Source organism: Leuciscus leuciscus, assembly GCF_965113295.1.
Source record: "Leuciscus leuciscus genome assembly, chromosome: 16".
NCBI lineage: Eukaryota > Metazoa > Chordata > Actinopteri > Cypriniformes > Leuciscidae > Leuciscus > Leuciscus leuciscus.
The window spans coordinates 5,347,530-5,372,318 of NC_138740.1; the positions used below are offsets into that span (position 1 = coordinate 5,347,530).

At 38.4% G+C, this 24,789-nt stretch overlaps 2 protein-coding genes across 4 annotated transcripts in view; both read left to right on the forward strand.

Annotated features, from left to right (window-relative positions):
- The window catches only part of gabrg2 (gamma-aminobutyric acid type A receptor subunit gamma2), a 110,030-nt gene extending 107,147 nt beyond the window's left edge, over positions 1-2,883 (forward strand). For 2 of the 3 annotated variants that reach the window (XM_082141343.1, XM_082141342.1), the window contains one exon: positions 2,281-2,883. In XM_082141343.1, the coding sequence (XP_081997469.1) occupies positions 2,281-2,559 (279 nt within the window). In that variant the 3' untranslated portion in view covers positions 2,560-2,883. Of the gene's footprint in view, positions 1-2,277 lie in introns of all 3 variants that reach the window. The other variant, XM_082141341.1, reaches the window with a different exon arrangement.
- A 4,106-nt stretch (positions 2,884-6,989) lies between these two features.
- On the forward strand, positions 6,990-18,036 carry endou2 (endonuclease, polyU-specific 2; the record flags this gene model as incomplete). Its single annotated transcript, XM_082141443.1, has 6 exons — positions 6,990-7,091; positions 7,715-7,820; positions 14,158-14,279; positions 14,502-14,614; positions 15,738-15,891; positions 17,749-18,036. The coding sequence occupies 6 exons, from the start codon at positions 6,990-6,992 to the stop codon at positions 17,998-18,000; spliced, it is 849 nt and encodes a 282-aa protein (XP_081997569.1). The 3' UTR covers positions 18,001-18,036.
- Between the last annotated feature and the right edge of the window lie 6,753 nt (positions 18,037-24,789).

Sequence of the window (24,789 nt, forward strand, 5' to 3'; positions counted from 1 at the left end):
AAGGGATTTGAAGCACCCTTCCAATGCTGGGCAAAATGATTGTGAGTCCAGAGATGTGGATATGTCCCAATGAGCCTGTCTCTCTTGGCTTTGTTGGGAAATATTGACAATCAGGTCTTGTAACATTTGTGTACTTCAAGTGTATATTTAAACATATATTTCAGTACTGTTGCTGGCCAAGATACAAGATTGAATGGATATTGATAATTAATTATTTAGCTGTTCTTCTGCATTTTGACACACAGTGCCCTTTTTTAAGCCATGTATAGTCTTTGCTTTAGTAACATTTATCTTTTTATCCTGCATCATTCTGATGATATTTTTGCCAAATAATTGGTGCACTTATGTTTTATTATGTTTGCAGAACACATATACTAGTGCAGTGGTTCCCAAACAGGGGTACGCGAGGTGACAGAGGGGGTACGCGAACAAAATGCTGAGTTTTGCCATTCATTTAATTCTACACCACCTTAAAATAACATTAAAACCAAGCATGTATTTCTAACAGGCAAAATGCTGCATCTTGTTTAAACGGGAAAAGGGTAGTGCCGTAAAAGTCCAATCAAATTACATCATCTTTTGCGGTCAAAACTGAGTGCATCCACACAAGCAATATACAGGTATGATAGATTGCATGCAGAGGATGCTGCCTTAAAAAAATGCTCTATATTACTGCCGTTCTCGAGAGAAAAAAAAGTGTGATTTTAGCACTTGCATAAAGAACAAATATAGAAACAGAGAGTGCATAGAGATCGATTCAAGACTCAAACTCTCTTTGATACAGAAACATACCTTGTGTGAGTTCTTGTTTTTAATGTTGATCATATATTATTCAAGCAATAATGCAATTTTTTTCTGAATAACCACACGATTATGCGCAAAAGAGACTGATTTTATACAACAGTTCAACAAACAAAAAGGTCATGTTAAGTGACATACATATTTAACATTATTTTCAATATTGTTTATTCTATTTTTCCACAAAATAATAGTTCTAAGTCATAATTTTAATAGTTATGTTTCCATCCACCCATTCCAATGCGCATTTTGGGATATTGCATCAAAAACGTCTGGATGGAAAACCCAAGATTCTAAAAAATGTATGTGCTTGTTTGAGTCGGATGAATTTTTCATCTGACAAGAAAACATGCGCATAAACTACGATGGAAACAAATTTACCAAATAAATTCCATGATCCTCATAATAAAACGGTGCTTTATTTGCAATTGTTTTATGCGATATTACAATTTTGCGCTTAAGTTAAATTTGCAGCTTTTGATGGAAACGTAGCTAATGACTCATTCTTAAATACAGCCATTTGCTTTGTTACTAAATGAATGAACGACTCGATGACTCACTCATTAAGACAGTGGCTTGCTGCCACCTACTGGTGGTTTTAGTTTTATATTTAACTCTTCCCCCGCCAGCGTTTCGGAAAAAAAGTTGCCAGCTGAGTCAACATTTCATTCAGTAACATTAGGCAGGTTTGATTGATATGCTGTTTAATGTTAGTGATCATGTTATTTTACATTATGCATATGATTACATATGATATCGCTTGTTTCTGCGTCTTCTTTGCATGTGTTTTGATCTGGAGATTCAGTAATCTTTCAGAAGATGCATAATAGCGGCCCCTACAGTATAACAGTGAAAACACGGAAAGCTGGAAGTGTCTGTCAATGGCGGGGAAGCATTGTCTCATAAATGACGGAAAATTGGATGGCTTTGATACCAATTTCATTTGATTGAAATGAATGATTTACTTAAATGTATTGCTTTATTTATTATATTAATAATTCAATTAATGAAATATTCAGAATTTGACATGACACATTAATTAGGGTTAGAAAAACTTTGCCTTCAGTTAAAGAAAAAAAGCTCCTGAAAATCAATTGAAGGGGCAAATATTGTCCATTAATGGAAAAGGCGACAAGAGTGGACAAGAGAGGGAACGCAGAAGGATGTTAAATGCCTCAGGGGATACACCCCTCTAAAAAGTTTGGGAACCACTCTAGTGTAATATAATCATTGAACAACATTATAAAAAAAAGACAGATAAATGTACATTGAACAGCCATAATATTAATTTAGTATTCATTCAAGTAGTTAATTATTTTTACAGCCAAATTTGCAGTTACACATCGTTTAATACGTTCCACCCGCAAAATGAGGGGCAAAGCACGTACTGCCAGACCTTTAAACGCAGACCCTAACAGCTGGTGGAGACGTCCCGTGTGTGAGATGTGAGCCTTGCTGATTGTGTTTTCTTCAAAAAAGCAGGCCCCCACCGTGGACATCCGCCCGCGCTCAGCCACTGCCATCCAGATGAACAACGCCACCCACATGCAGGAGCGGGATGAGGAATACGGTTATGAGTGTCTGGATGGGAAGGACTGCACCAGCTTCTTCTGCTGCTTTGAGGACTGTCGCTCAGGAGCCTGGCGGCACGGCCGTTTGCACATCCGTGTCGCTAAGATAGACTCTTACGCCCGCATTTTCTTTCCTACTGCATTTGGTCTATTCAATGTAGTTTACTGGTTTTCCTATCTCTATCTTTAAAAAATACATATACAGGCCTATATATAAAGGCTGGCCTTATTTTATGTTACAGATTCCAGCAAGACCCTTTCTTGGAAACGGGAACCCACTGAAAACATTAAGTTGCATTGTGTTGTTGTTGTTGTTGTTGTTTTTCCAGTCTATGTTATGTGCAATTTTTACTATTTATTTATTTATTTATTTATTTATTATTTTGTTTTAAAGTTTACGATTTTTGTGCACTCATGTAATATGTGAATTGTTGGTTTGTCTATGTTTACATCTTTTTTCTAGAAAGTATATCTTGTGCATAAAGCAAAAGTTGTAGCAAAAAAAAAGTAAAAATCTAAAAACACACACACACAAGCAGAAGGGGCAGAGAGCGGAAACCTGCATCTGTAAGATTATTCATCCAGAATTGTTTGGGCAAAAGGCAGAACATATGAGTACTGCATGCCTACATGTTCTTTCAGGCCCCTAGAGAGAAAGCACTAAAGAGATTTAGAGAAACTTTTTTCCAAATGCATGGCTGTCAGGCCTATATGAGGTAAAAGCAATCTATCAAATATGAACAAATATGTCCTAGCATTTTATTATTTGTGCATTCTACAGATCAAATGTAAAAATTTTAAGTGTTTGAAAAGAGTTTTTCACGTGTGGTCACGGCTGGTTAAACGTTTGGTCACCTGTACAAATGTTGTAAATAATGAATACTGTATAATGCATGCACCTTTTAGGCCAAAATTAGCAAAAGTCTTTTATTATCATCAACTGATAAAAGACAAAAAAAAAAAAGGGTCAGGAAAGCTTAACTTCAACAGTCCAGCTACATTTTACATCATTTATGGCCACTTCTAGATGTCTGTCATTTATAAATGCACAATGATATTGTTATATGTAAAATTACTGGTTTTAATTTTTGCATCCTTTTGGGTATCAGTATAAGCCTCCTATCCGTCCTTGGATAGGTGTGGTATATACCCACAAAATAAATATTAACCCAAAGTTAGTCCAGCTCATCTTTCAGTTGATGGGGTGAGTATTCTGTAGTCTACTATAGTCATATTCTCTTCCCCCATTATTATTATTATTTTTATTTTGTTTAACAAAATTAATAGAACTAAGTTTTCCTTTACTAGCACTGTCTTTTCCAAACACATATAACAGAATGTTGTCAAACAAACTGCAAAATGTCTACATGCTTTTTTCTTTTCTTTTTTTTTTTTTTTTCATGTATTCATTTATATTATAAATGAAAAAATTGGGCTTAAACATAGGATGACATTTCAGTTAACAAAAAAAAAAAAATTATTTCAATGAATTTAGTAGATAATCTGTAGATTGATACGTTACTGTGTGTGTTATTTGTTGCAGTTAGCAAATGACATGCATGCATGTATTACATAGTATCTTTATAACATTAACATGCATACATGGGAAACAAATAAATTACAGCATCATTAATAAAATGTAACATATGCAAGCACAACCCACTTTCTATTTTAATAAACCATTAACTTCAGAAATCTTACCCCAGGTAGATAACTATGCTTCTGAGTACATAAATATGTTTGGTGTTGGGCACCGCTGCTCAAGTGTTATCACGAAAAAGAAAGGTAATAGTATTACAAAAACTGGGTAATAACTAGGTACTAACCCTGAACCTAACCTTAACCCATGTAGTTACCTTATGTTACCCAGTACTTTCTTAGGTAAGTACGCATACTGTAAAATAAAGTGCAACCAATATATAAATAAATAAATAAACACCAAAACAAATGCAACTAAAAACACTGTGTACTAAAATCTCAGAACTGCCAAAGTGTTGCGGCGTAATCAGATGTTTAGATGATTTTGTTTTTCACTGCTGCATTAAAAATGAATATTTTGTTTTTCTTCCAAATCTCTGAACAGGTGCAACTGTTTGGCAGCAAAAATGACAGATAAGCAAACATTTCTGGTTACATACAGTAACACATCATTTACAGTTGGAGAAATATATACTGTTTGGTTTCTAACCCTATTGCATTAACCTTCCAGCTGAACAAACCAGCAGACTGTATGGTTTTGTATATTTTGGATATATGCATCTTGATAGTTTTGCATTATACACGTGGGCATGTTTAATTTTTGATTAGTTTATACTCATTAAAATTAGGTGTCATATGAGTATCTTGAAACTTCTCTTATGAGAATATGAACACTATAATCAGCACAGAATCGGTTTGCTGTTTGTGTGCCATCTACATTCATATCAGAAAATCGAATCACTTTGCTCCTGATATTTTTCCCAGAGATATCATCTAGCCGTGAGAAATGTACCGGTTATTATTTCCTGCAGAATGACATGGATGTGCTTATGTAAGAGTGGCTGTGGGACAGAGGGGAAGCTACAGTCTCTCGTAGACGGGTTCCAGATAATACGTGGAGATGCTGTGTGAAGCTTTATTGACTTTTATTTGTCAGAGCTCATGCGGTTAACACCACTCATTACAGTTAGCTTCACACACGTCGCTCTTGTTAACACACTCTCTACTGCTCATGCTTCTGCAGACAACTACACGTGTCCACGCACCAATTCCCCATCCTTATAATAGCGTCAGTTACATCACACGTGAACAGTAACCAAATTACCCAAATTACATAAACACAAAATAATCATACAAAAATAAATCCCCCCTTCCCCCCTTAGAAAAAGAACTGTCCTCATTTCATATATACAGTCACAGAGTTAACAGGACATATAAGGGATTTAACATGCCATAACAGGCCAAATCAAACAGTTTGTAACCATTGTACAAAATAAACGTTTTCATCACCTCTTGTGTGTTTTCGTTTTTTGGGGTTTTTTTTTTCTAACACATCATAACATAAAACCATCACAGATTTTATGCAGAAAAGAAAAAATACACCATGTTAAATTACATGTTCTTACATTGTAAAAAAAACTATCTCAAAAGTGCAATATATACTGTTCATCAACACAAAAGCATTCTAGGTCATGTGTGCTCCCCAACGTGTGCTCCCCAACTACTGAGGAGAAGTGTGAGAACGAGGAACCTGCACGTGACCAGAGGGCCCAAAAACTTTTTCTAAGTAATAAACATGACCAAAATACATAAAATGAATAATAAATAAAAATGACATTTGAAACAGTGTGTTAAAGGGGCTATGTGTAGTTTTTCTACTAAAATGAATCCTTTTTTTATTGCCTGTGTGTGAAGGGGTTGTAATCTCACATTAAAATGATCCACTTGGCGGGTTTCGCTATTACCTCTGAAAGCAAGTATTCCTATTTCTATGTGAAGGCTCTGGGTCGGATTTACCGCGAAATCCAGTGACGTGACTGAGACCTGCATGCGCGCTCCCGAGCCTCTCGCCTCTCGCCTCGTCTACTGACTCTGCACTCAACAGCGACGACACTGCAACTTATGACATGGAGTCTGCCAACACTAAGAAACGACCTGCTCCCAGCACAACACAGACTCCAACACAAACTCCACATAATGATAAAACACACAAAAAAAGTTTTATCTGCTGAAGCTCGTCAGGCCAAACGTGAATCCGATCAACTTCGGACGAAAACACGGATCAACATCGGCAGGGCTTTTGAATCATGGAGAAACCTCCGCTTTGTATTGGTTGCAATCTGAAACATCACCGCTAGAGGCCACTGAAAACTACATATAGCCCCTTTAATATCACCCAAAATCTAAATATTAACCCTGTAAGCTATTCAAATGGTCATTTATTGGACAGGAAATTTGGAGATTTCGTTGCTTTCATATGAAATGAAGGCAAGTAAATGTCTGTCCAGTCTGAGTGTATTGGGAGTTGAGTCAGGCTTTAGAAGAAGGTCCACAATGTCAGGTAAAGGGTCAATACCTCACGAAAACAAATGCAAAGCACTTGCCCTCACTGTTGAGGGACATTCAAAAGCTGCTCTAATCCCTTTGGCTAGAGTTGCTGACACTGGCTAACCCTTTAGAATGGGCCCTCTGTCATAGTGTGGGAAGCTTGCTGCATCTTACCCAACCAGTCCATGTGCGGGAACACCATTGCGCTAAGCTGTTGTGGCATACCTGCCCTCACTGTTTTTAAGAAGACAATCCAAATCTACCACTAACCCACATCGGTGAGAGGAACCAGGTCAGTGGATACATATATTTTTTATATATTGTATTGTTTTCAGGTGTCAGTTCAGAACACAGTGTAGTATTCAGGTTTTTTACATACGATAATAATAATTACACTCTGAAAAAAACAAAGCAACTACAACAAATGTTTCATTAAATACATTTTTCCTCCTGAGTCACTTACCAATTTTTGGGGGTTTTTTTATATTAAAATTGAACCCTTTTTAAAATGAAATTTTAAGTCATGAATTTAAAGCAATGAAGTATATTTTAACACCTGTAGTGAATCCTAAGGAATTCAAAAGAAAAGAAAACATGATTGAAGGTGATCGAGAACTTTCAGCTATGACTCAGGAACTCTGGGACAATGACATCAATCGGCTGAGACCTGGGATAGATTATCGCATATCTCTACAGGTAATTCTGAAATCTTTTCTGTGTGAAGTTTACAAGCTCTCGAGAAATAGAAATTATAATTATAATATTAATAATATAAATAATAATTCTGAATAATATTTGACATCTGCTTTCTGATGCATCCTTTCCAATTTACACTAAAAAGTGACATGCACTTTCTATTTTATGTTTGTTGACATAAGGTCATAAGGTCAGAGAGCTCCTATTTAACACATACAAACTGAGATGAGCATTGTTCTTTGGTGCTGTGTTTAGAAAACCATTCACAGTGACACTTTTGGACATGGCTGCAAAACATTACCTTGGATGCTTACTAGGATTGTTAATGATATATAGTAATTATATGATTTAATCACAACTAATTGATTGCATTAATAATTCATCTTTATTATACTGTAGTTGTACTTAATGAACATGTTAACATAACAATATTCTGGTTAAGGTTCTATTCTGAAATGTACACACAAACCAGCAATTGAAGCATTCCTGTCTTCAGATATAATAATAGTATTGATAATGATACTCAGTAATTAACTCCCTGTCTAAAGTTATGCCAGCCATGCATGAAAAAAAAAAAGTGAAAATGCTTTTGGAAGTTCCTCAAACTTTGCTTTATCTCACAGGGCAAAGCGGGAGATCTGGCAGGTATTGACGATTGCAATGATGGAGCAGGGTTGCCTTTGTTCACTTTTGTTGACGAAAACATTTTCAAAAAGGAGACTTTCTTGGGTAGGAAATCAGCTAATATGTATGATTTTGTTCATTTTAAAGTGTGATAGAAATGTTTTATGTAATGGCCTCAGAGGGGGCAAAAGAGTGTTTCTACAGGGAATGTGCAGACTAAGGATGCTCAGATCAAAGACCATGTGCCATCACATGATCAAAGAATCTAGACCTACCTAAGAAGTGCTTAACACGGTGGAACTCACTGTCATATGATTAGCTTCATTAAAATAGATCATTAAATATCAATCACCATGTCAGTATATGCAATCTTTCACATGTCTAATCTGTTTTGTTCTCTGTGACCCAGTTTTCCTATGTTCTGATTAGTTCATTTGGCTCCACCTGTTCTGTTAATTACCTCATCAGCTTCTTTGTTTAGTTCCTGCTTGTAAGTCCTCAGTTCTCCCAGTGTTTGTCGGTTCTCGTTTATGTTAGCGTGTGTATTATTCCTGTTTTCAAGATAATTATTATTAAAGTAATGTTTTCCAACGTTTATCTTTGTCTTTGTGAGTGTGGTTGCATACCTTGTGGACACAATCACAGTGAAGAAGACTTGAGAACAAGTCTTACTGTCTGTAAGGTGTTACTGTCTTGTCGTTTAACATTTCTATCGTGAAACTGTTGACCTGTAATAAATGTTTAGCTATTTACATCTTCCCTCATTCTCTTTCAACGTTAAACTGACGCTTCACTCTGGAATTCACGCTCTGCTTCTGTGAACAGTAAGTTTCGCCTTCTTTGATTTGATTGGTCATCTCAATCTTTTTGACATTGACCAGTGTGCTGTTAGGCCGCTGAGGCAGACCAGACAAAAAATTGAACTATTACAATTTGCCCATTTTTAATCTCTGTCTATGGTGGTTACTGCCCAGCTTGAGTAACATTGATTTTTACTCAACTACAAGAAATAAATGCACATGTATCTTTCTGTTCAGGGAGTGTCTCTTGGTTGTGAGCTCCCGGCCGTGAATAAACTCTTATTCTTGCAAAGAGCAGTGGAAGTCTTGTCTGGTATATGCTGTGCAGCTGAAGAATAGAAGTACTAAAGAATCTATGCTCTGATGTCCACAGCAGGGACAGTGATGGTGTTGGAAGACTATAGACACGCTCTCTCTGTGAGGTAATACTCAGAGTTAGTATTAATAATCCTGTGTTGGACCAGCGTGCACCTGAGAAGGGCAGCGATATAGACTATAGATCAGGGCCCGTATTCATAAAGAATCTTAATGCAAAGAGTAGCTCCTAGTGACAAAATTCTAAGAAAATTCTTAGAAATGTGGGCGTTTACTCTTAAAATTAAAGAAAAAATCCTAGTAAAGAAAAAAGTCATTCAGAAAGCATCTTAACCCTTAAAAGAGGTCTTAAGGTCAAAATTGTTAGGCGCACGGACGAGGACTTTTAAGAGGCTTAAGAGTTTCTTTAGAAGAGGAGAAAATGGCAGAAAGACGAAGAGGGAGAAGAAATGTGTTGCAGACAATGAATAACAGTGAGTTAATAAGACGCTATAGATTAGATTGTGCAGGGATCATGTTTGTGACAGATCTTATTAGAGACGCGCTAACATCTCCGAAACAGCACAGAAATGCCATAGCGCCAGAAATGAAAGTAATCACTACATTACGATATTTGGCAACTGGGAAAATTCCATGTTTGATACATTAAAACCAACATTCAAACCACCACTTAAATAGACATGCCAGCAATCAGTGTAATTGGAAAGAGTGGAACAATTTTTATCATTCTAAGCCAATCAAATACCTTATAGGAAATTAACAGCATAAAAAAAAAAAAAAAAAAGGATGTATATACACATATATAATGTGTGTGTGTGTGTGTGTGTGTGTGTGTGTGTGTGTGTGTGTGAGAACGGTCAAATAGGAAAAATGACGTATGTAATTTCAAAGTGAAGGCTTAGAATAGACCCTATCCTTAAAATCACTTTTTTTTTTTTCTTCTTGGACAACCAACCAATCACAGTCTTCAAAAGATTGTGTCATACATAGCAATGGGGTCAAACCCGCCTCTTTACTAAGATGAAAGTTTTTGTCTTTTCCTTACTCAGAGTTGCTCTCAGATCGGTCCCGAATCGCTTTTAAGCTAAGACTCCTACGTAAAAGTTTTTAAGCTAAATTAAGAGTTTTCTTAGAGGATTCTTAGAATCTTTATGAATACGGGCCCTGGATTCCTCAAATCCGGTCCTGAAGGGCCACTGCCCCGCAGAGTTTAGCTCAAACCCTGATCAAACTCCCCTACCTGTGATTTCCTAGTGATCCTGAAGACCTTGATCAGGTGTGTTTGATCAGGGTTAGAGCTAAACTCTGCAGGGCAAGATTTGAGGATAGTGGTTTGAGGTAGTGATAGTGGCTTCTATTATTTGGGACAGGAATTTCCCAGAGGCACAGTAATATTGTCCCAGCAGCCATATCACCGGTCCAAGACTGGTTGCTCACTAAAGCTAAGCAGGGTTGAGCCTGGTTAGTACCTGGATGGGAGACCTCCTGAGAAAACCAGGTTGCTGCTGGAAGAGGTGTTAGTGAGGCCAGCAGGGGGCACTCACCCTGTGGTCTTGTGTGGGTCCTAACACCCCAGAATGTAGTGATAGGGACACTATACTGTCAAAAGAGCACCGTCCTTTGGATGAGACGTTAAACCGAGGTCCTGACTCTCTGTGGTCATTAAAAATCCTAGGATGTCCTTCGAAAAAGAGTAGGGGTGTACCCCGGCATCCTGGCCAAATTTGCCCCTTGGCCTCGGTCCATCTTGACCTCCTAATCATCCCCATATACTGATTGGGTGCTTCTCAATTCTTATTTGTGCATCCTCGTTTCCTTTCCTCTCTTCCTTTCCTCGCGTCTCAGCTCCACCCCCTGTAGGATACGAGGGAAGGCTGCAAGGATAAGACGCGAGGACGGAGGGATCGAATGAAAGCTTTTTTTTATACATTGGAATACTTGATCACTCGTGCTTTACTTCACCGCGTCATCAGCAGCGCTCAGAGGATCTGCCCTTATGTTGTTGAAGTTTGTTCATTTAAGAAATTCATAATAAATAATAATAAAGCAAGATACCTTGTTGAAATATGTGAGATGTGTGGTTTATATAAACTGCAAAGGTAAAGTATAAATCAAAATTATTGTGACCGATGTGAAGGGGGAGGAGAATTGATACGTGCGTCACGTTTTAGTCAATACAACTCTTCCGCATGGGATACACCTGTGCATCCTCGCTCATAACTCCTCAGGAAGCCTCCTCACTCCTCGATCCTCGACTCCTCGCTGTGCAATTAGAGAATTGAGATGTCCTTCAAGATGGCTGTGCTCGATCGGTTTCCGGGTCATAGGATGGAGGACGGAGGAGAGAGGAGACGAGGAGGGATATTGAGAAGCACCCATTGGCTTCATCACTGTCTCCTCTCCACCAGTAAGCTGGTGTGTGGTGGGCGTTCTGGTGCAATATGGCTGCCGTCGCATCATCCAGGTGGATGTTGCACATTGGTGGTGGTTGAGGAGATTCCCCTTTCCATGTAAAGCGCTTTGAGTACCTAGAAAAGCGCTAAATAAATGTAACAAATTATTATTATTATTATTGTATTATATTATCTTGACAACCTGGGGTTGTCTGAATTGTCCGTGGTGGAGAAGTCAGGTTAGTTTTGTATTAAGTGTGATGAATTCGTATTGAGAATTTTTGCATTGAGAAAATACTTTTAAACTTTTGAGAAAACAAAACCCGTAAATATAAATTCTGGGTTTAAAATTGTGTTTTTGCTCCATCCACACATGCCACAATTCTAGGTGACATAACAAACTCATCCTATTCATTTATAAATGAGATCTTGAGACAGTGACGTCTGGTGAATTAGATGTGTGTGTGTGTTTGTGTGTCTAGGGTGTCTTTGAGAAAATTTAGATGTTTAACTTTGTGCAATTGATGAGCCACTCAACCAATATGAAAGAAGATGGTAGAAACTGAGCTTTCTGGCTTAACTGAACTGCTTTGCAAAAGTATTCACTGTTACGAAGCACTCAAACTGTTCGAATGCTGGTCATTAAACATTAAGTGTCTTATTTTATTAATTATATGGCTTGATTTGTGTGTTTTATGGAGGACTTAAAGGACAACTAACTATTACTCTTACTTTTTTATTATACAAATGTGTAATTAAAAAATCTCTAAATTTTTAAACTGCATCCGAGATCAGGTAAAAACCACATAGAGCAGGGGTGTGGCTCTAGCCCTTGAGATCCTCTTTCCAGCACAGCCCTAATCAAACACACCTGAACAAGCTAATCAAGGTCTTTAGGATTACCAAGGCTGCATCCGAAATCGCATACAGTAGGCAGAGGTCGCGTTAGACTTCCGCATTGTCCGTCATTTTGTCAGACATGGTCGTGAAAAATTCTGTCATAATCTATTATTACCCGTCATTTAAATTTTCACATTTTAATAATAAGCATTTAATAGGCTCTGTTTTTGTTCGCCGATAGTTGAACCCCGGATTCGGAAAGTACAGTGTGGTTTTCGTCCCGGTCGTGGAACACTGGACCAGCTCTATACCCTCTCCAGGATGCTGGAGGGTTCATGGGAGTTTGCCCAACCAATCCACATGTGCTTTGTGGATTTGGAGAAGGCATTTGACTGTGTCCCTCGCGGCGTCGTGTGGAGGGTGCTCTGGGAGTATTGGGTCCAGGACTCTCTGTTAAGGGCTGTCCGATCCCTGTACGGCCGGAGCAGGAGCTTGGTTCGCATTGCCGGCAGTAAGTCAGACTTGTTCCCGGTGAATGTTGGACTCCGGCAGGGCTGCCCTTTATTGCCGGTTCTGTTCATCATTTTTATGGACAGAATTTCTAGGTGCAGCCAGGGGCCGGAGGGTGTCCGGTTTGGGGACCACACGATTTCGTTTCTGCTTTTTGCGGATGATGTTGTCGTGTTGGCCTCATGAGACCAGGACCTTCAGCATACACTGGGACGGTTTGCAACCGAGTGTGAAGCGGCTGGGATGAGAATAAGCACCTCCAAGTCCGAGGCCATGGTTCTCAGTGGGAAAAGGGTGGCTTGCTCGCTTCATGTTGGTGGAGAGTTCCTGCCTCAAGTGGAGGAGTTCAGGTATCTTGGGGTTTTGTTCACGAGTGAGAGAAGGATGGAACGGGAGATCGACAGACGGATCAGTGCAGTTTCTGCAGTAATGCGGTCAATGTACCGGTCTGTCGTGATGAAGAAGGAGCTGAGCTGCAAGGCGAAGCTCTTGATTTAGCGGTCAATCTACGTTCCTACTCTCACCTATGGTCATAAGCTGTGGGTCATGACCGAAAGGACAAGATCCCAGATACAGGCGGCTGAAATGAGCTTTCTCCGCAGGGTGGCTGGGCGCTTCCTTAGAGATAGGGTGAGGGTGAGGGTGAGGGTGAGGGTGAGGAGCTCGGAGTAGAGCCGCTGCTCCTCCTCATCGAGAGGGGCCAGCTGAGGTGGCTCGGGCATCTGTTCTGGATGCCTCCTGGATGCCTTCCCAGGGAGGTGTTCTGGGCGCGTCCCACTGGGAGGAGACCCCTGGGGGGATTATGTCTCCCGGCTGGCCTGGGAACGGCTCGGTATTCCCACGGAAGAGCTGGAGGAAGTGACTAGGGAGAGGGACGTCTAGGTTTGCATGGAGAGGGAAGTCTGGTAGATCACATGATAAGTAATTACATCATGAATTAATTACATATTCAAAATAAGTATCTACTCGGGAGAGTATGCGATTTCGGAAGCAGCCAAAGAAAGCTACAGATAGGTGAGTTTGATTAAAGTTGGAGCTAAACTCAGCAGGAAAGTAGATCTTAAGGCCCAGTTGCCCAGCCCTAATACAGATACTGGTTTATGGGTTAACTAAGATTTCCCTCTAGCAGCAAACCATTGAAATTGTGAAATTTTTCAGAATATATTGCAATTACAGGCAAACATGGGTAGGCCTGTATCTCAAACCATCAGATTTATCCACACAGAAGAACTGATGTAAAACATAAATTAAAATAAAAACCTCCCTCCGTACAGGACTTATGTTAATAGTGAGCCCAGAATTCCATCTGACCTTCAAGAATCAGTAACAAAAGAAATGTAAGAAGACTCTATCATCATGTGTGATGGTTCTTTTTTTCTGTAAAAAGTAAAAACAAACTTCACAAACAAAAAGAGGAATTTATTGAATTAAATAACATATACTATATGCAGTGATCAATGGAATAATGACATTCTACTTGTCATGACATGATTGGAAATAATATTGATCTAAACAAGTATAGGTACTAATTAAGAGATGAAGCTGAAATATTTTGTCTTCATAATGACATTTGTGTCATTTTAGCTTTCATCTCACTTCTGGACAACTATGAAAGTGCTACTGGTGAACCAGAGATTGTCACACCAGAGGAAGAACTGGAAAATCACAAGTTCCTGGATTCAATCATAAAGACTCCCACTATGAAGGTAATAAATGGGTCACGGAAGTTATTTATTAATGTGATGAGAAATAATTCAGCTGTATTCTGTTTTTCAAAATAACAGTTTGAGATGTTTGTTTTAATTCTTGTGAAGTACCATGCACAGAGGTCAAACTAAAAAGAGAAATGAGCTTATTATACCTTACAATTTCCGTAACACAGTGTACTGAATATTAATTTGCAACAATTGTGTATTTGCTAACATTAGATTGCCCACAAATATCTAGTGAAGAAGCATCTCTCTCCGGAGAAAACCACAGACTTCAAGAAGCAGCTATATCAAATTTGGTTTGAGTTGTATGCCAGGAGAGGATCCAGTAAGTAAGTATAGAGGATTCAAAACAGTTTGCAGGAGATTATCTGGGGCCAGATTCACAAAAATATTTGTCTTAAAGGGATAATCCACCCGAAAATATAAATTCTCACATCATTTACGTATTTTTTACTTACTAATGCTATGCCAGATGTATATGACGTTCTTTCTTGAGTAGAACAAAAATTTATATTTTTAGAAAAATAATCCATCTCTTTGAGTCTTGAGTCGTATAATGCAAGTGAATGGGTGCCCAAAAGTTGATGTTTCAAAAACCATGCAAAAAGAACACGACAATAACCTATATGACCCCAGTGGATGATAGGTGTGTGTGAGAGAACAATAGTGAGACCATACAGTGATACCATCACTTCTGGCCAGCTGTCATACATGAGATCATCGTGAAGCACTACGTGGTGCGTGACATAAGCACACTGTGAAGCTCGTGCAAGAAATAGTGCAGAAGCACAGAGGACTGTCATTTCTCGCATGAGCTTCACAATGTGCTTGCATCACCCTTCACAACATGCTGATATATGTCAACCTTGAACACCTGAATGCGCGTATAACAGCTGACTGGAAGTGATGGTTTAAGGGGAAAATAGTTCAATATTAGTATTTTTCTTCACTGGGTATTCGTTGCCGTCATGTTCGTTTTCATTTTCATTTTTGGGGGGAGTATCCCTTTAAGAACAAGTTAAAAAACAATTCTCACACCATTATTTTTAATCACAATGTCATAACTCAATCTTCAGGTGAAACGAAAGACTTCCCTCTAGTGACTTATTCTGAACTCCTCCAATCATTTAGTCTCCATAAACCCTGTAAAAAAGTGTCTTTCATTTGACAGCAAGCTTGCATTATGATCTGCCTCCATCCAATCAACAACCGATGGATAGAATTTTTTTCTTCTTCAATAATCTGTTTCACTCAGTCGGATGTATGTCACAGTGCAGTGGAAAATATATTTAGCTATTTCTGATACATAAAAAACTTTAAGACAACTTTTATTCTTAAGAATGTGTGATGAATTTGGTCCCTGTTCACACAGACAGGTAACTTGATATTCATTTATGTAACATAAAGTCATTTTTAAAAGCTAGGTTTTGATTGTTTCTCTCTCCACACAAGACCGGACTCTTCTGGTTTTGAACATGTCTTTGTAGGAGAGACGAGAGGAGGCCATACCGTCATTGGTTTCCATAACTGGATTCAGTTGTACTTACAGGAGAAACTAGGACACATCGACTACAAAGGATATAGTGCGAGTGCCAAATCACCACAGGTATGTTTGTAACATCACTGGAATGTACAAATACCACTTAGATTCATTTAGTTTGTTCTTAGTAATAACAGATACATTATAAAATTGATTAAATATTTGAATGTTTTAATAAATTAATAAAAATAGTTATGTTGTAATAACTTAGGTTTAAAGAAATACCCCCCAAAAAAATAAAAATCTGCCATTATTTACTCACCTCCATGTCGTTCCAAAATCATATGACTTTCTTTCTTTTGTGTAACAAAAAAGATACAATAAAGTCCCATACAGTAATAATCAATGGTTTCTAAAGGTTCTCGAGTCTGGTCCTCGAGATCCACGTTCCTGCAGACTTTTTCTCCAACACTAATCAACCATAAACTGTAAAAAAAAAAAAAAGAAGAAGAAAAAAAGTAATTTCAACTTAAATTATATTGAACTGACTTAAAAAAAATTGTTGAATCTTGAATAACATAAGAATTTTTTTTTTTAATTGTTCAACTTATTTTGATGAGTTAAGCAATGATATGTAATGACTTATGTTGTCAACTTATTGATTATATCATTTTTTTTAAGTGTATCTGAACAAGCTAATCAAGGTCTTCAGGACATATACTGACGCTTTTGACATTTCGTCTACATCCAACGCACATGGCACCCTTTAGCGTCAATATGAGACGCAGATAGATATGGGCCAGAAGGCGCCTCCTACCGGTCTAACCCTAACCCTACACTAGACCTAAACCTACCCATAACCGAACAAAGCTCTGTGCGTGTCATATTGACGCTACAGGGTGCCATGTGCGTTGGATGTAGACGAAATGTCAAAAGCGTCAGTATATGACGCCCTAGGATGAGAATGCGTTGCAATGTTGTAGGCAGGTGCGTTGGATCAGGGTTCGAGCTAAACGAAAGTTGACCTCGAAGGCCAGAGTTGAGAACTCCTGATCAAAGCGGCTTTACATCATGAAAGACCGTGAGAGCTTAGGGTGCCATTTAGGACGGGGCCTATGTCATTACAAAATCCAATATGGCGACATGGCAAAAAGCATCAAACCTCATTGGTTGTTGCGTGTCACATCACTTGGCGTCATGGTGTCATCACGCAAGCACCAGTGAGGTTTGGTGTTATAATAATCATATAATAATGCAATAATAATAAGTGGTGCAGGTATGACGTCAGAACCCGGAAGACTAATTCGCTGCTGCTTCCTTCGAGATTTTCCTATGCGGTTTTATAATGGTTTTTTCAATTTATGAGTAAAGCCTGTGGTAAACATAACAACGATATTTTGACATTTTGTTCTACTACCTACACTGCACACACTCACACCCCAAACTGTCTTATCTAGTTGTTTATTAAAAATGTACGTTTTCAAAAATGAACATAACAGCTTCAAAATTCGTGTTTCCGGTATGGATGTGTAATTGACGTTGTAGAACAAAACAAAATAAATTTTTTTAATTAAAATTATTGTCAATTTATGTTTACAACAGGCTTTATTTTAAATTGAATCCATTATAAAACACCATAGGAAAATCCCGAGGGAAAATGACTATATAATGGGAAAATATAATGGTTACTTAAAAGTGTCTGGGTTGTAGAATGAGGGGCACTTAGTCTCGTAGAACTAAAGTACTAAAGTACTTTAACATCAATTACAGCAGCTTTAATTAAAATTACTATACAATTATACAATGTTCAAACCACTTTGCATGATATACTAACTAGCGGAAATCTGTTGAGGAAAATCTTTTGCAGAATACTTGTAATCAACCATTTAATCAATTACACTCTCTATCTGTCTGTCTAATCACATTAATCTCTTTTTAATGCATAATCATCATTTCTTTTTCTTCTAATTTTCATATTCCCAGCCGGATGAGAACAAACACATGTTGGCTCTCCAGTTCAGTTGGAAGAATGGAATTAAACCCAAAGGAAGCATCTTTCTTGGTGTGAGCCCAGAGTTTGAGTTTGCCCTGTACACGCTGTGTTTTCTCACGTCCCCAAACGAGCGAGTTAAAGTCTCCTTTGACGTATATGAGGTGGAGATAGTCTGTCACCACTACAACCAGAAGCACATAGGCACTACCTATCCTGTCCTTGTGAAATACTTGAATGTATAACCATGCAAAGTCATTCATAGTAAATTAATTAATTGTGGCAGGGAATAAGTATTGATTTTATGTTTTAATCTCAAAAACAATAAAACCTCAATGCCATAGCCTTGTTTGTAGTGTCTAACGTTTTCAGGGCAACATAAATTAATAATCTTTGCTACATGAATTCTGAAGGGCTTTTTTATAATGTGTTTAAGCCACCGTTCTAAATCATTGTTATAACTCTCAGCATGTTGGTGCCAAACATGTAAGCAAACAATGCGTTGTTAGAATGTTATGGCTTAACGCTTAGCAAAAGGAATCCAATAACAAATTGAACAGCACTTGCCTCTTATTACGTGCGTTGTACATTCACAGAAACTCTGCACTTTGTAAAACAGCCAAGGACGATTTATACGGCAACACATTTTTTTTTATTGACGCAAAAGCATGAGAAAAGCAGGTATTTAAATCAGTTATGCAAACAAGAATATGATCCCAGGGTTTAGGAATGTACAGTGTGAATCATCAGACTATGAATGTCCAGGATTAATTGTTAACCCTGGTAAAGTATGAGCTGTGAGGAGCGCATCTATTTTTCCAAGGTTCTATGTTCCCAAGGTCCTGTGATGTGTCGTTCGTGAATGAATCAGTGTTTTTAAAATAATCTTTTAATTTGAATTAGGAGTGTAATGGTACACAGAAGTCCCGGTTCGGTACGGTCCTCGGTTTTGGAGTCAATGTTCGATAGGAGTTTGGTACAACAGGAAAAGCAACAAATCCCCAATGCTAGGTCTCTATTCATTTATTTTGAACAGACAGTCGTGCAAATTACAGTTTGTTCCACCTACAGTAGTAGCATATAGTCCCCTAGTTGGTACAGTGCAGCGTCCGATAGAGTATTAAGCAGTAAACAATGCACTCTTGCATAGGTCATATTTTTTTTGTAGGGTCGATAAAAAATCCCAGATTTCTGGTTGCTTAAAATAAATAAAAAAAATTAAGGAATTGTTGATTTGTTACTCTAAATCAGGGGTCTCCAACCTTTTTTCATTTGAGAGCTACTTTTTAAAAAGGAAATTGGCCGAGAGCTACTCATGTAATACAATACTTAAATCTCTTAAATATAATGTCTCATAACTCTCATATTAACAACTATCAAAACTGTTTTAGACCTAAAATTGTTTTTGTAGGCCTAAATATGTCACCCTTAAATGTCGGAGAAAAGAACAGAATTAGAGATTATTTCTTTTTATAGAAAATTGTACTTTGCATATTATACTGTAAAAACACAATTATAGTTGATTTTAGTTGATCATAACCAGAGATGAAATGGCATGAATATTTCATTTCATGGTTGTAGTGACAAAAATGATCACGGTTATCACAGAATCCTGTTCAAAAAGTACTAATACTACACAATGACATCAATTCACCAAGTTTTAAGTCGAAAACCAGCAAATAATAAATAAAATTTGCATCAATATGCACTTTGTTTACATAAACATTAAAATAATAACATTAAAAATGATAGCCAGATTTTAAAGGAGTGTCTTGCAACATGTTATCTACTAACATGCATCAAGTTCAAATGAAGTTTTGACAAAAAAGGTTTTATAAAAAGATAAACCTCACATATTTCAGCCTTTAAATCATTTTATTTTTATAAAAAAGAATGAGTCAAAAAAGATAAATTACTGACATTTACAATGCACATGATTAGCTTATCTTTTATTATTAATAGTAAGATTCGGTCCGATTTGCCCGTGGCGTCTGTCGTTACTGCAACCATGCACTGCGCTCTCCACAACGACAGATTTCCACCACCGAGAAACGCTTGCTGTAGCTTTGCTACAAGATTTATTTACGGAGAAGAGAAAAGAGTTTTGTACACCCACATCCTTCATGTTGACTGAGCTTTCAATGTTGTTACGGAGAGCACCGTAACAATTATGAGCACGCTTGCCGCGCGCCTACATTTGAACGAACTTGAGCGCAAAAGACGCGATATGTGAACGGCCCTTGGCGAGCTACCTCAAATCAGGCCACGAGCTACTGGTAGCTCGCGAGCGACGTGTTGGAGACCCCCTGCTCTGAATGAGAGATTGACCAATGATGCGCTGTAAAATGCAACGGCTGTTTTCAAACTTATTGGCTTGATTCAAACGTATTGATTTCAAACTTGTTCATTTCAAACATATTGGTTTGATTTTTGATTCATTAATGTGATGCGAGTAGCCTACGCTGTCATTGTCTTTGCGCGTGAGAGTTCATTAACATGCAGTGACAATGGTGGATGCACAAAGTTCAATATTACGCTTTTTCCAGAAATCACTAAAAGGTGAGCAAGAAGGAGAAAAAGTGGCATCTTCATCTGAGCCTACTTCACCTTTCCACGACGAGACAGCGAGTGAAGCGGCACCTGAGGCTTCCCATGTCCAGGACACGCATTTCATCACTGGACAGAAGAGACACTTCTACAACACAAATCGGCACAATGCCAAATGTTTTTGTCTCATTATAACAGCAGAAACAACTCTCAGGAATACTTCGTCATTTTATGGTCATATAGATAAGAGATAAGAGTAAGACGTCATTCCAAACTGTAAATGGTCTATTTTTATCTGTGTACACTCACAATAGAAACAAAACATTGTGCTTTTGTAAACTAAAGAAAACAAACAGGATGCCGCTCTCTGCAGTCCCGGTTTCCTTTCCGTGAATTAGTGTAGTGCGTCACAAAAATGTATCGAAACTCAGCGTATAGGCTACTAGCAAGCTCTTGCGTACCATCTGAACTCTTGGGCTGAATCCGAAATCACCCCCTATACCCTCAAATAGGGCATTATATGAAGGGACAGTCATTTGTAGTGGTGTCCGAAACCATAGTGGACGTTATAGAGTGCACTTATTCAATCCCACAATGCACCACAATAACACCACAAGGTGTACAGCCGATGTACGCTCAACGACTGTCTCGCTCATTCGTTTTTATTCACTCCTTCAAGTGAACTGTATTAGTGGACTAACGTAGGGAATAGTGATTAAGAGTTTAGGAGGTGATTTCGGATTCAGTCTTGTTTTTGGGATGGTGCATAGATCGTCTCTTCTTCTGCTGCTCTTTTTCCTGAAGTGGCGGTTAGCAAACAGCGTTGCATTACCATGTGCGCCCCCTTCTGGATTGGAGTGTGGATCGCCTGTAACTGACTGTATTCGTCGTCTGACTGTATGCACTGAACTGTGACGTCCATACCGTGACGGTTCAGGACGAATACATGTAGCGTTACACCCCTAAATTGAACGGATCAGTTTTGTTCATTTTCATACACGGAAGTCTCTCCCCTTTGAATCTCAATTTCAAACGTGTGACTTCTTTGGTGGTTTGAGCTAACCGTTTTCAAGTGTGGACTGTATAGGTGCATTTCATTGGGTTGGACATACTGAACGAATATAACCAGTACAATCAGTCATCACATTCTCAAAGTTATGATGCTGATCAACTTTTGCAACCTTGCAAATGCTTTGGCAATATGAATTAAAAAACATTGTTTTTTAGGAGCTTAAAGGAACTTAAGATTGAAAACTGAACGAGAAAGGGCAAGTCATTCATCCATTCAGTTTATGAGTCAGTCTTGTTTAACAAGGAGGGAAAGGGGGTGCAATGCAAAGATAGCATGCACAAAACATAATCCTAAATATATGGAATTAAAATTTGTTTTGCTGTCATTTGTGGTGAAAGCCTCTATGGGGCATAAAGTTCTGTGTAGCAGCGTCATTACCTTGAATAGAATGTGACCCAAATGCACTTCTTCATGAACAAAATAAAGTAATCCGACATCCTGTTTGTGAAATGTTGACTGACTGCACAAAAAGGGACATGTCCTTCACTACAAATGAGTTATTCATTTTCAACAAGGACAGAATAGATTCGTTTTAAATTTGCAAATGTGACTGATGATACTGACAATACATTGAAATGACAAAGATGCTACCGAAATGTATAGAGGAAAGAAAAGATTATATGTTCCCAGAGTAATTTTTCTGAAATCACATCCTTTCATTATAATATTTATCACTGATTATCATCACATGTTCTAATGTCTCTTTCTCCTTGCAATGGTCACATTTCCCTGCGTCATGTTTCCATATTCTCTACAGTGTACTATTAAGAGCCATTTGTCCGGACTTAAATCTGGAGATGATTGTTTCTTATCCACTGTTTCTTCATGTTATTCTAACTAACCCTTAAGTTCGTTGAATGTAATAAAACCATCTAGCAGTTCTAGCCTCCTCCAAATGTTTCCTCCCCATCTCTTTCTCCAACATTAGCTGGTACACTGAATCCCATCATCTGAATCCTATATAACGTATACAATTTCATTCAAGATGTCTGCTCTATTTTAGTGCATTCCAAGGTTTTCATGGAACACACTGAATGATATAAGCCTCGTTCAGACTGTCAGTCCAAATCCAATTTTTGTACATATCCGATTGAAATCCGATCAGAATTAGTAAGTGTGAACGGCAAAAAAAATTACAAATCCATTTCGAGTTACATTAATATGGGGTTTGAAATCCTATTCAAATGGCATCTCTGGAAATCCGTTTCAGTCTGACTGCTCTGATTGGATATCGCATGGTTTTTGGGACTTCCTCACGCCATGTGAAATGTAACGTCAGACGTTGTTATAGAAAACATGCAGAATTCGGATAATTTTACTGACTCGGATCTTTGAGTCTCGTTTACCAAAATGAATTATTAATTTTTTTAATTAAGTCATTTTGTTCATTTCAGCTGAATATAATTCAAATGTTACATGTTAATAGCCAAATTCCACAACACATCAACTGACACAAACGATCACATATAGAATCAGAAAAAAACTATAATGCATCCAAGGCCAAATTATGAGAAACAGAAACGCTTAATTCATTGCTTATCTGGGTCTTCAGGCTATGCAGTCTGTTAGTTCACCTCACCTCACCTCCCGATCCGAGTCGTTCCTTCTTTTGTCACGTCACATCCCCATAGGCTGAAGCTTTGCAGTCTGTACTGGAAACCGAAAAGATTAATTCACCACTTGAGTCTTGTTGGTTCATCATGGATGTGTTCGAAATCACCCCCTATACCCTCATTCACTATTCCCGACATTACTCCACTAATATAGTCCACTTGAAGGAGTGAATGAAAACGAGTGAGTGAGTGAATTCGGACACTGAATGTGCCGGAAGGGCTGCTGCTTTTGCATGTTTTTGATAATCATTTGAAACAGCAAACTGGCAGCTCCAGAAGTAATGAAAAGATTTATCTTGAAATCTGTCATGGAAACTAGCATTCTTCATTCGGCTCGTGACTCTCACAGTGCATTATGGGTTGAGCCGTTGAGCGTACATCGGTTGTTCACTCATTATTGTGGTGCATTATGGGATTGAATGAGTGCACTCAATAACGTCCACTGTGGTTTCAGACACCACTACAAATGGCTGTCCCCTCAAATAGTGGTATAGGGGTATAGGGGACGATTTTGGACACAGCCCACGAGATATGGAAAAGAACCATCATGACAGAAATTCACAATTTTATAAACTGTAAGAAATTTGAGACCAGAAATGCTTCACGTTACTGTAAGAGTAGTTAAAAATAAAAATAAAAATAAATTGTTAATTTTTAATTTTATTTAAAGCTGCAGTCCGCAGTTTTTCCTCTTTGTCGCCATCTCTGTTCGAAATCTGCAATTGCAGTTATTCGCGGAATTATCAACTTTATGTGCGTTGTGCCTCGGCACGGCACCGCGCGGATGAATCCAATGTTTTGAGGAGAATGTGCGGCTGTCAATCACCGCGCTGGTGGTGCGGATACTGGCATTCGCTAGATTCTACTTTTTGGAAGTATGACCAACATAATAATTTTCACCAGAAAATGTCATCTGAACAAGAAAGTAACATCCACTTTTGGATCATTTTTAACCCAAAAAAGCTACGGACTGCAGCTTCTTTTAATTTTGTCACCTAATGGAAACAGAAACAAAGTACATCAAAGGATGAGTCAAAGAACTTTTTTTTAATACGACAGCAATAGAAAGATCCATACAGGGTTTTTCAACATGGCGGCACACTGATCGCACGCGTTTATTTGAGCTCTTACAGCATGCGGCGATTTCATTTTTAAACAGCCTTATAACGGTCTGAAACTGAACAAATAGGCTAACGTTACATATAAGTCACTGTAAACAACACTACGACAAAATGGCATCGCGAACAACAAAGAAAAAACATCCAAATCAAGACGAATCCAATGCCGAGCCTGCTAATCCTCATGCTAGCATGGCACCTGAGGGTAAAGAAGTCAGCGCAAATAGGTCTACTGACAAAAATCAAGAGAGCAACATTATGAGTGCAATTGCAAGCATGAGAGAAGACTTTTCAGTCCAATTTACAGGAATCCTTTCAGCCATACAGGAGGTTAAACAAGAAGTTAAGGAATTTTCTGACAGGATGTCAACTGCAGAACAACGTATCAGCGATACAGAAGATCAGGTGTCCGTACTGCAAAATACCGTAGACACTCTTCAGCAACAGGTGAAACTTCTTGGAGTTAAACTGGAAGACCAGGAAAATCGAAGTCGTCGTAATAATGTGCGCCTCGTTGGCCTTCCTGAAGGCGCTGAGGGCTCAGACACGGTGGGTTTCCTTGAGAGATGGCTGCCTGAGGTACTGGGACCAGAGTCCTTTACCAACCCGATAACCATTGAAAGAGCTCACCGCTTACAGGACCGCCGAGATCGGAACGCTCCCAGAATACTCATTATGCGCTTC